General features: G+C 36.2%; 2 protein-coding genes across 2 annotated transcripts; one reads left to right on the top strand and one right to left on the bottom strand.

Moving 5' to 3' along the window:
- The first annotated feature begins 3,570 nt into the window (after nucleotides 1-3,570).
- Nucleotides 3,571-4,932, top strand: LOC140757983 (uncharacterized). The gene is made up of 2 exons (XM_073093920.1): nucleotides 3,571-3,711; nucleotides 3,799-4,932. Exons 1-2 carry the CDS (start codon nucleotides 3,700-3,702, stop codon nucleotides 4,930-4,932), a joined length of 1,146 nt encoding a protein of 381 aa, XP_072950021.1. The 5' UTR covers nucleotides 3,571-3,699.
- A 5,041-nt stretch (nucleotides 4,933-9,973) lies between these two features.
- Nucleotides 9,974-11,917, bottom strand: CPG9 (cuticular protein glycine-rich 9). The gene is made up of 2 exons (XM_073077479.1): nucleotides 11,767-11,917; nucleotides 9,974-11,076 (listed from the first exon to the last, which is right to left on the bottom strand). The coding sequence occupies exons 1-2, from the start codon at nucleotides 11,776-11,778 to the stop codon at nucleotides 10,459-10,461; spliced, it is 630 nt and encodes a 209-aa protein (XP_072933580.1). The 5' UTR covers nucleotides 11,779-11,917; the 3' UTR covers nucleotides 9,974-10,458.
- Nucleotides 11,918-12,795: the final 878 nt, after the last annotated feature.

Genomic DNA, 12,795 nt, shown 5'->3' with positions numbered 1-12,795 from the left:
TCTAAGTGGGTATTTTAGCTTGTTTGAATGATTATATATAATAATAATCATTTATTTCAGACAATATTAACAAAGATACAAAAGTATAATTTAATACAGTCACTATTTGTACCGTGATACAATACAGTGGTCCATATCATATATACCTTACAGACTAACATACATATTAATATATACTTGTAACTAAATCACGTAATATATGTATGTAACTACTAATTTATGTCGTACCAATTATACTTGTACACATGACTGCAATATAGACATTATTATATAATTTATTTCTCAAATATGCACAATAAATTAGGTAATATTTGTAAACTATTTTCTTAAATTGCCACTTATAGAAAACACACCCATATTTAATACATAATCAGACATTTTTATGTCATATGCTACTCCTAAATCTTATATATTTTATAAGATGAAAATAACACTTCTAAAGGCGTTTACAATACATTATTAATTTCAAAATATTGTTCAATATGATTTGATAAATAGTACTTATTCATAGTGTCTACTTGTTATATGTAGCTATATTAATAAATGGTACTTTTATCATAAATCAATTATTTATTATTTAACGACTGTAACAATGGTGAATTACAATGACTGACGGATGAATTACGGAACGGTCATCATATCGGTCTGACACGTAATCGGCTTCGGGTTCGAATTCTAGCCAGACGACCTAAATGAGGAATTTGCATTTTTGTTCACATTGTGTACCCTTGGCACTTACAATACACTAGGCACTAGGAAAAAATTACTAATTGGGACTGTGAGTGTAGAAAGCGTTATTTATTTAATTAACGAGACAGACTGCAAAAGGTCTTTTCAGAGAATCTACACTTTCCTGAAATTTCGATACTTAATAAGTCACACAACTTATTACCATCAACCCATTACTGACGACCCGCGTGGCGGAGCGGCCACCATACCGGTCTGACGCGCAAATGGTCTCGGGTTCGATCCCCGGCCAGACAGATGTCTAAATGATGAATTTAGATTTCTGTTTCTGGGTCTGGGTGTTTGTGTATTTGTCTATCTGTGTGTCCATGGCACCCACGACACAGGGAATCCTAGTGTGGGGATGTGAGTGTAGAAAGCGTTTATTATTATTAAGCGTTTATTATTATTACTGGCACATGGTTGGGCTTGTGTATCTTCACCTATTTCTGCCTCATAAAAGCAGTGTCAAACGCTGCTTGAGGGTGTGGTAAGACAGATATACATTTCCGAGGCGTTCCAGCTTAGTCCTCAGGAGTAATGGCGCATCTGTGGCCGACCTCAGGTAGGAATATCTAATCCTATCTGGGGTTGTTTACAGATGTTCATGGGCTGCAGTGGCCACTTAACATCAGATGGACTGCATACTCGTCTGCTTCTCATATATTATCTATACATATAAGTAAAATTAGAGTGTCTGTTTTTAATATTGAAATAACCGCTTTTTACTACATGCATATGAATATACACACATACGGTACATACACCAAAATAACATTTTTTGCAATTTTTGTCGGTTTGTCTGTCTGTCTGTTTGTTCTGGCTAATCTCTGAAATGGCTGGACCGATTTTAACCGGACTTTTTTTGGCAGGTAACTGATGTAATAAGGAGTAACTTAGGCTTACTTAAGTAGGAGTAGGATAGTAGGATGACACATTCTAGAATTGTAATGTAGCCGCACAACAAACATAGAGGACGGTTCACCAACCATTTTTGTTTATGATATTGTTAGATTTCTTTTAACGCCGGTGAAACCGCGGGGCATACCTACTAAGAAATAAAAATCTTCGCCCAATTATCATAAGCTATACTTATGATAATTGTACAACCTTACTTAAATACCTTTAGTATGGAATGGAAATATTTCCGACATGTACACATGACACAATGTTTTCTTTCATCTTTATGGCGCGAGATAATTGATTACTCATACACAAGTTTTAGTCATTAAGATTAAGCAAGTGTATTTGGGATATAAATTCTGGGCGAATAGGACGCCGAAATTCAAATCCGGTTATCTAATAATGCTGACCGCGTTTGGTGAAAGTTGACAAAAATTTGCGATGTACTAACGCATGAGAGCTTTCAGCGTTTCATGAGTCATGAAAGGTTAATGAACTTAATGGATATCACAGTCTACAAAGAAAACCAACTATGATATATGAACTTAGGATATTTCTAAAGATATGTATAACCTTCTCTGATGCAATATAAACTGGGTGTTATTCAGTACCTAGGTAAGATACGCAACATAATCACTAATGGGCAAACAATTAACGTTACCTATCCACGAAAAAGACTTAAAAAATATCATCGAATTAATATTTATTTCTTAAGTAGACACATCAATGTGTTAATATTTCTTACGGATTTTATATCAAACTTAGGATTTACTTAACTGTAACTTACATGCCTACAAATTATTACATAGCAATTTTACGTTTAATATTTTGCCTTGCAGTTATAGTAGGCGTATTGATATTATGGAAGTACACAGATCTTTTTATAATTATTATTATACAATTTAAAATTCATACTACAACATATCGCTTCTAATCTACTCCTGTATGCTACAACGTAATATGTACTACAATATTATGTCTTCAATATCTGCCAGCAGAGAGGAATTCCGTTATTTATTCTGTACAGAGTTCTGTTTACTGTCTGTTTTCATGAGATACTTAATATCTCGGTCTATAAAGTCTGCTATTGTTGGTAAGTACACTTTCGATTTTCTCTATTACGTTTCGTACTTTACAGGATTGTGATCTTTATTTAGTGAAACAATTAAATATAACTCAAAACCATTTTCGTTCATAATTAATAACATCCTACAGGAAAAGCAAAACATTTAAGGAATATCAACACGAATCATACCAAAATGATTTTTGGAAATGTCCGCATTTGCATTAAGTATCTTTTTTTATTTCTTTACAGTCTTTAAAGTAAAGTTTACTAGTCTTTGAGTAGTAGGGGGTTGTTATATTGTCATATTCGGATTCAGAGAAAATTTACTGTTGAAAAAATATTAATAAGTAGATACTTATACTTACACTACAGTGTAAATAAAAAAGTAATGTCCGCTATTAATTATCAGTCTATCAAAATTTTACTTACTAAAGATCGAAAATTGGCATTGTCTATTAAGAAGAAATTGATTAATGTCGATCTTTGATAGGCAAAACATTGGATAGATTAATTTTATTAATAACGCGCGCTAAACAGTCAAATGTAGAATTAATAACCATAATCGATTTTTAAAATGATAATACGATGTTAATTAGAATTTGCAAAAGATTAATTAAAATGAGTACAAACCGCGGGATGCGTTAGATTCTGCTTATTAATAGTCTAAAATTAATCTATTGTACTCGTACATACTGTATGTAAATGCAGATGCTGCACTTCCTACGTAACACCAGGTGGTAAATAGCTTAATCAATGCATGTGTAACTTTACTACTTCCTTTATGAAGTAATCAATTAATTTTATGCGGTAACCTGAAACAGATAATATAAACAGTAACATCTACATTTTCTAACGATGTCACCGTTACTGTTTGAACTTGTTAGGTTAGGTAATTAACTGGTGAGTTTTCGAATACACAATTTTTGTATAAAATTGATGCGTCTCCTTTTTTTGGAGCAGACGTTTGACCGCAGTGTGGCCTTCCACTTCTTTAAACGAGAACTATGGATTTTCTGGTAAGATAGTCGAGACGTACTAATAAAATGTCTTAACATGTAAATACACTCGTATTTTCATAATTATATATATAATTTTTTTTCTAGGGTATCGTTATAGTGGTTGCGATAGCAATACTTGAAATTCAAGGGAAAAAGCTGGACCCCGGACCTCAAGATCTGAATGAATCAGCGAAGTTACCATCGCTGTCTAGTCAAAAAAGATACGCTACAAAGGAGATAATATTGTATCTTACCCCTAGTCAAATCAAAGCTTTACAAGAAGGAAAAGCCTTTATAAGTCCTAAAAATCACCACGTGGATGGTGATAAACAGGCGCATTCCTATGTTCAGCCTCTGCCTCCTCACGATCATAATGAACATCTTCATCAGCATTTAGTGCCCCCTCAAATACGTCCCTGGAAAAACCCGCAAGTAGCTCCCGTAGAAGAACCTCAAGCGGAAAATTTCAACCCTATTATTCCACCACCTGAATATCGTCACTCCGATAACTATGCGTACATTAATTTTCAACCTCAACATCAACAACATTCTCCGAAATCAGCTTTATTGTTCCCAGAGCCCAATGAACAAACCCTTGATGGTCACAAATTACCTGCCTTAAATGCGCATGAGTCTCTTCAAGAGAAAAGCCAAGAAAATAACTTTTTACGGGATCATCTAAAGGAAAAGTGGTATCGCCTATTGGATCAAAATAGAGCTCATTTAAAAGCACTTGCAGCTTTGTCTCAATTTCATGCAGAAAAATCTAATGAAAACAAAAAGGAATTACTACAATACGCACCAAAATATAGCGATCAAAAATATGCCTTGGGTTTAGAGCACTTCATTAATAGTCAACAATTGGAAAACCAGCAAGCCCTGTTACAAGCAGAAGCAATTGCGAATTCACCACCTGTTGTCGTTCACAAGGAGATAAGTATTAAACACAGTCCTGTGCATTTGATTAAACAGGTCAAAGTCCCAGTACCTACACCAGTTTTGATACCAGTTCCAGAGCCCTTTGAAGTGAAGGTACCTCAGCCATACCCAGTCCCAGTTGAAGTAATAAAGCCAGTGCCCGTGCCAAGTGTGCCGTTAGAAGTTGAGAAACATATTCCGTTTCCTGTGACGAAGAATGTGTATATCAACGTCGACAGACCGTATTTTGTAGATCCTCGGGAAATTCCTTTGCACAAAGGTGGCCTTGTACCAATTCATAATCATGGATGGCAACACTAACAACAACAACAACAACAACATATTCTTTATTTGTACACCAAATATAAGCAACATATAAAAACAAACACTAATTTTACCAATAAGGATGTTAATAAATGCTGATTGCAGACAGACGATAACTTGGAGATTATTTAAATAAAAAATATGAATATATTTTGAAGATGAAACATAATATATAGGAATACAGTGTCCAATTGAGGTCTTTATAAATATGACAACAGTTTTTGGGTAGGCGTTCCACGTTCTATTAATCTTGTTATATTAAGTGTTAGACTACAAGACTTATAGTTTTAAGATTGTTTTGTAAATTTGTATGTTAGGATTTGAAAGACGAATAAAGAGTTAAATTACGTTATTGTTTCAATAACTCACAATAAGTATTTTACTTGAATTTCTATGTGTATAATCTAACGATTACACCTTAGTATATTATTTAATAACTAAAATATCTACTCATTAAAACTAAAATACTAAGTTTTTTAAAATAACCAAATTATCTTATTTATTAAAATTCTTAATTTGTATTAGTCGAAAGTTTTAGTTGTTGTTACATTATGTTTAGTACGTCAGGTGCAACGCAATTGGGACGGGGTGTTACATTAGGAGTCGGTTCCATTCGTTACTCGTTGGAGGACATTGGGTGGTTTAATAACATCCGTCAACCCAGTTGACCACTGTTTCATGTCTCCATCAATTAGCGCTTGAGCTGCGTAATGGAGTAACTTCGACCATCAAACAAGAGTTATGAAGTAGAATAATTATTGTGGAATGATTAAAAAATTCAACTAGAATAAAAGGGAAATACTTCTAAAACTGCTAATAATGTAGGTTTATTATTATAGTATAAAATAAAAACTAATAGAGGCATTCTCCCAACTTAACTTTCGTAATGTGTTTTAACAAGATTTTTCTTAATAAGTATTATAGATTTTTTTGCATAAAATTTCTATACCGTCTTCCGGTGTTTCCAATGAAATTGCAAAATGTGTTCCGAATATCTTGTATATTATCGCTTAGAAAGCCGTGATCGCCTACTGTGTGAATACGAAATCGAGATTATACATGTGTTTTACTATTACCGAACAACGAATTGTTTGTTTGCTGGTTACTAAAATGTTTAGACAGTAAAGCGGCGGTGGTAAATTGGCTAAAACTTGGCCTCTCAATTAGGAGGTCTGAGATTCAAACCTCTGATTTTTCTTAGTTATGTGCGTATTCGAAATTAGTCATATGCTATAATGGTGAAGGAAAACCGTGCGAAGATACCCGACAGATTTCTTTAAAAGAGAAGTTCTCAAAGGTGTGTGAAAGTACTAATTTTCCCTTGACCAGCGCAGTGGATTATGAATCTTCACTTTCATTCTGAGAGGCGACCTGAGTAATGGGACAGTAATGGGTTGACGATAGTGAGACGGTAAAGAGTTTAGATATCTAGGAGTGCTAGATATGAAAATCGATACTAATACGGAAGCTTTTAAGAGTTTAAAATGGTCAGTTTTATTTGCAAGATATGTGTAACGTGTATTATATAAGCAGGTGTGATGGTGTCATCTCTTCTGTTGACCCTGTTTAAAGACAAGCGGTACAGCCTTTATACTGACATCATTTTGTATTATTTAGCTAGATTTTAAGCTATATTCAGTTTCAAGTTCAAGAGTTTCAATTTCAAGCAATTGGTTCTTGATTCTAGTCTAAAAGCAAAGGTAACTAGAAGTAAACTAATTAAAGTTTCTCAATATTTTTCTAAGTGTTTCCGTGAACCCATTGTTGTCCTACAGCTGAGCGCAGGTCTCGTCGTAGAGTATGAGAGGTTTTTAGAAACTGATAGACTTTGCAAATCCGTGAGTTATTTTTTTATAGAAATCCCAGGTGTGCATGTATATTCCATTAATCCGTACTTTGCACATGTATTGGCATTAACTTTTCAGAGATCATTCTTAAATAATAAGCAGTAGAGCTGTCCTTCGGTAATATCTTTACAATGATGGACATGAATAATATCAAAAGCATTATCCCATTTGTTTGTCAAAAAATTGCGTATCGCTTGTCGTATATCCATTCGTAATATGACACATCGTTTAGTATATACCGGGAAACTAAGACATCGTGATTTCGGATTATTTAGTAATCTTAACCGTTACGTAACATATCGTAGGCGCCCTAAATCGCTAATGTAATGCGAACATTATTACGTATTGAATCTGTGACAAATGTATAAGAAATGCTATTTCATATTTCTATATAGATGTATCGTCCATTAGTTGACGATTTAAAATGCTTTGCTACGATTTCTATCCAAAACGTGAAGGCTGTACCCTTACCAGGAGTTTTTACGTTTGTCCCTGTAGTTCCGGGACCAGAATAGGGCTACGGTATCCCCTGCCTGTCGTAAGAGGCGACTAAAAGGGGCTTTCGGGGTTACGGGCGGCAAGAGTGGGAGCTCGAACCGCCCGGCTAGCGACCCCGAGAAGGACGACGGTATGTGTGGTCGCATTCCGTCGTATACACCAGACAGTGTGGTGACACAAAGTCACCTGGGCGGAGCCCGACGGGGCAGTGCGCTGAGAGGACTCCGGTCGCGTTCCTTTGGAGATCCCGGAGTCCTCTACGCAGCGCCGAGGACGGCCACCGGGGGGGTTTTAGTGCGGTAAAAGTCCCACATAACCCCGTGTCGCTCCCACGGCACCGAGTACCTTTTGAAGGTTTCCCCCTCGAGAAAAAAAAACGGAGTTTTTACGTTTCGACAAATATGACTGTTTTGGTATTTGTTTACGTATTGGCCTATACGATTTCCTAGTTCTGACACAATCCGCTAGGGGCGCTGATTGGAATTTGTATCCTATATAAACCTTGAGCATCAACGAAAGTTACAATTAATTTGTAATAGGCACAACTCTATTGAATCATACGTATACTTGGGATTCGAATTCACATCCATGGGACGGGAATTTAGGACAACACACCGCTTTTACTTTTTTAATAACAGATTCATTGAATTAACTAACTTTGTATCATTAGAATTAATTGACTGTGTCGACAATCTCTCACATTTTTAATGAGTACAAATGAGTAATGCGTCGAATGCTTATGAAGAAATAATAAGGAAATCTTTGAATTATTTTTCGTTAGAGTTGATTTTCATTGTCTATATTTATTTGAGTATCTTAAAATAAAAGGAGGTATTTGAGTATCACCATGAAATAATTATTATTGCATCGAGTTTATAATGTGATCTTTATATACTTTAATATATTTTAACAGACGTGTCACTGACCTCATAGTCCCTAAACGTATGGACCAATTTTAATTAAGGTTTTTTCTTATCTGATAGGTGACTTGATTGATATCTTTCTCAGTTTTGATTAAAGAAAATTTAGCCTATTTGCAGGCCGTCAAAATATCTTCAAATTCAAATTAATATCGAAAAGAATTTCCTACCGATAAACATTAAATACTATTATAAAGAGATACGATTTAATGTGCCCTTATATCGCAACTCCGTTCAAAGATAGAATAAGCGATTGTTTTGCGCCGACATAAAGAGTGGCTCCGATAAAGAGATCTGACTTTTATTGCTCCTAACGATGTGCAGTTGCATCAACTATACGGAATCAGAGCGAAAATTCAACATTAGCAAAGCACGACGCGGAACCTAGCTATCGATATACCTCGATGTGGGAACGTGACTTGAATACCCAGTAACTAGTGAAGGAAATCTGCTGTCTCGTGTTACCAGCTTGCATATTCAGCGGTTGTCGCTTACCTAAAGTAAATTATATCGGTGCTATACTACTTAAGGAAGTAAGATTGGCAAAAATCTTCATAGCAGGGGTTCGGTGGAACCATCTCCACACTTTGTAGCATGTAGTGATGTTGAACTAGCTTGAAAGGTATGGTGAATCGGTCACATATGATTTACCGGGTTACTACCGGGTAACATGAATCAAATTCTCGTCTGGCTATCGAATTGATGTCTGTTCCCATTTACTACGTACTTCCCTTTGATAATAACTCCGTTTCTACCATTCAAAGTTTTGTACATATTTTATAAGCTACTCTATTGTCGAATGGATTCTGATTCCATCTTGACCGAGTTAAGACCGGTTAGGACTCACAAGAAAGGAGCTCTACATTAGCAAGCCCGTATTAACTTATCAGGTTACACTGAAAAAGCGTGAGAACCCTGATGACAGAAAATCTGAATGAATTTCGTTTCCCAAGACATGAAATCAATTCTAAATAAATTTAAATATAAGTGAGCTTAGTCTACAAGGAATCGGCGTCGAAGCTATTACTTACGACTTATGAATATAATTATAAGGCGATCTTGCAAAATTTGTTCCAGTATGTCGCTTAATGGACTGCCGGAAGACACCGACCCAGCGATCCGTTTGTGCATTAAAAACTGAATATGATTGTAAACATACGAGTACCTAGTGCCGTGGCTTGTGTAACACGTTGGTTCCGCAAATTACACATCGTGACTTTATCTAACAGTATTTCAATTAGTGACAATCACGTCGACAATTTTATTGCTATCGGTGAAATTGTAGCACTTATGCAACTTGTTTAGTATGCGTAGTGCGAACTGTTTCTTGTTTCACATTTCGAAAATATCTAAGTATTTTAATTCAAATATTTTCTTGTACATTTAGACTGTACTGTTAGTGTAGAGCGCAAAAAGATATTACTGGTAACGATTCTTTGTTTATTTTTACTATTATGTTACTTTTTATTTAACAATGTAATTAATGAGTTTTATATAAGGTATAATTGTAAATGGCGATTTGATTGGATACTTATTACGTATATCTAAGACATATAGTAAGCTCAGCGGGCCGCAACATAATCGGACTCTGATTACTTCACGATGTTATTTAATACATAATGATCTTTAATTTGCCAGTAGAATGCTTATAATGTTATGCAAAGTGCACTCAATGCGTGTATTTTTTATAACCTTACTGTAGTGCCTTTTAGTTTAGCAACATCTAATTTCAAAACCTTAATGATACGAGATTAAATAAAATAAAAGCAACAATAATAATTAAATCCAACATTTATTAATATCACAATTTCACTGGGACTCAGTCGCCCTCGTACACATAATACTACCGAGAATCAAGCGAGCGGACACACTACAGAAGAAATAAACACGAACAGACATCAACACAATCTGGTATCTCGGTAAACCACGCAAGGCATAACAAATACTCATCATAATTTAAAATCCAAATAACATAGGCATGTAGCCCATTGTAACAACAATAGATATTATGTTTATACTATGAGAATTCACGGATTCCTTAACCAATTTACTATTAAACCTATGTCAGGTACGTTTCGATCGGATGACAAAGCCTTATCTACCACAAAAGCTAAAGCCAAACAAAGATCAGCTACTTGAAAGTGGCTGTGATCTATTATATACTAGATACGTCAACAGGCAAGATATACCTAAAATACTTTAGCCAGTGAAGCCGCGTCCTCACTGGGCTTGCCCGTAGAGTTTATTCTATGTCGTTATTAGTAACTGTCGTATTTGTATCCCTCTCCGCTGTCCCCGGATAGACCATGGCCCTGTTCAGCGAAGTAATGGCCACCTTCAGGCTGCTGGATCTCAGCGTAGGCCTTGAGCCCTTCTCCACCTTCGTATCCGCCGGAGAAATGCTCGTAACCGCCTTGTTCAAGTCCGCCGTGTTCCAGACCGCCGTGCTGGAGGCCGGCGTGTTCGAGACCGGCATGTTCGAAGCTGGCGTGTTCGAGACCACCGTGACCAAGGCTGGCGTGCTCCAGAGCTTGGGCGAGGTGCTCAGTGTCGAGTCTGTGGTCTTCGAGAACCAGACCGTGGCCGTGGCTGTGCTCAGTCTCGGGGTGGATCTGCTTCAGGTTCTGCTCAGATTTTCCCTTCTCCAACGGGTGCTTGAGTAAATGGCTGTGTTCCTTCTTGATGTAGACAGGCACTGGGTGGAAGTGTTCGAACTTGATGGACTGATGAGATTTGGCGTGCTCATGCTGAACTTGGTGATGGTGTCCCGATTCTCCGATTATTGCATGGTGGTCGTATTTCTCTTCGAGTTGAGGCGCTTCCTCGTGGATAATCCCAGGGTATGCTGCCACGACGGCAAGGAAACCCAAGAAAATCTAAAAAATAAAAGCAATAATGAAAACATATTACATATTATGACTCTATAATTAAATTGCTATTCTACATTCTTACTAAGGAAGAGATTATAAATTCGTAGTATTGGTTAAAGTTTACAGTTTTGGAGAGATTTAAAGCCGATGAATATCGACACATTGTAGGTAACATTTTAGTGGCGTGAGGAACCGCCGTTACAGCTTTACGTAACACGAACAGCTTCCTATAACTTTAAGTCGAATAATGGTGCGCCAAACAGGAAGCTTCTTTGTCGGTCCAATGGGTCTACACATAAATAAACATTAATTTGCATCGACGTTTTAAATTATTCAATACGTTACTTTTACTATATTAACGTTGATTTTCTTTTTATGTTAACGTGAGAGATTTTTTTTATGAATGAAGTATAGATATATGCCTAAAGGAATGCCATCTCTAATAAGATTGACTTCTCATATGAGATTGAATTTTATCAAAGGTTAAACTGAGATTACATTATTACTTTGAAGTATTTTTTCTCATATGTGATCTAATAAACAATAATAGACTCCAAAAAAAGAAACAGCTCCTTTAGGCCTAGCCAAATCCTGAGGGCGAGCACTAAGGACTACCAATCAAACGCGTTCCTCGCATTTGGCGCACTCGATTTTCCTTAACACTATCACAATAACAGAAAACACTAAATTACGCACGTGGTATTTCATTGCGGTTGGTTGGATACTGGTCACAACTCCACGAGAGGGTGGTGGGTAATGCTAGCACTTACAATTTGCATCGCTTTTATACTCAGTTTCACTTAACCGACGTGTGTGTGAGTGCTCTGCTTACCAGTTACGTGCACCGCGAACGGTACATTGGTATTCTGTTCGTACTAGAACAATAGATAGAAATGCCTTGAGAGATATATGAAAAAAGTTTATCAGACATTTACATGTTAACTGTCATTATCATGTAATCTTGAACGTACGAGTAATTGTTCTGTAATAGCTGTTTGTTTTGTTTAAACTCTCGGTATTATACAGTCATGCTGTTCCTACTTGCACGTGTAATTTCTAGTATTTTCCGATAATTATTGGATTATAATTAAGCGTAACAATAAAGAAATTATCATAGAAGAAAGGAAATATTATAACATTATAGTTGTTGAAGATGTGTAACTTCCATAATATTTTAACTAATATGTAAGAAGCGAACGAGCGAATAAACCTGTAATCAGCCCCGTATAAGATTGGAGTCTCAGGTACGTGAAGTTAGTCAAGATACATTGCTACCCCATTTTTTTCGAAGGGAAACCCTTCATGGGTGCGTCTCAGCAGCGGACTCCTACCGGCTAAAACCCCACAGTGTTCCTCTGGACGCTTTTTGTTGGGATCACGGGTACGCTAAACGTTGCTGCCCTCGAGGACTCGGAAGGCCTCGGATAAGTTTGTATAGCTCACCATACACTTCAAACCAGAAAACAACGGCGCTTAAGACTGTTATTATAGGACAGATATACTATGGTATGTCTATGGTAAACGTTCTGGTAGACTACACTTGCTCCAACTCTTGCTCTTGTCTTCTACTATAAAAAATTATAAACATACAAAAAATTTTATATACATATGGTACTTAAGTACAAGAAAGAAAATCTCCAAAATTGTAATAAAATTATTTCAAACGGCTTTAACACCTTGTGATTTCAGCACTTGATTCGCAAAGGACAATAACATTTCGCCAAA

Source organism: Epargyreus clarus, unplaced genomic scaffold (genome assembly GCF_041222505.1).
Source record: "Epargyreus clarus isolate Ecla_fem2 unplaced genomic scaffold, WU_Ecla_fem_2.2 ptg000001l, whole genome shotgun sequence".
Lineage (NCBI taxonomy): Eukaryota > Metazoa > Arthropoda > Insecta > Lepidoptera > Hesperiidae > Epargyreus > Epargyreus clarus.
Note: the sequence above shows the minus strand (reverse complement) of the source record. Positions and strands in the feature narration are given on the sequence as shown.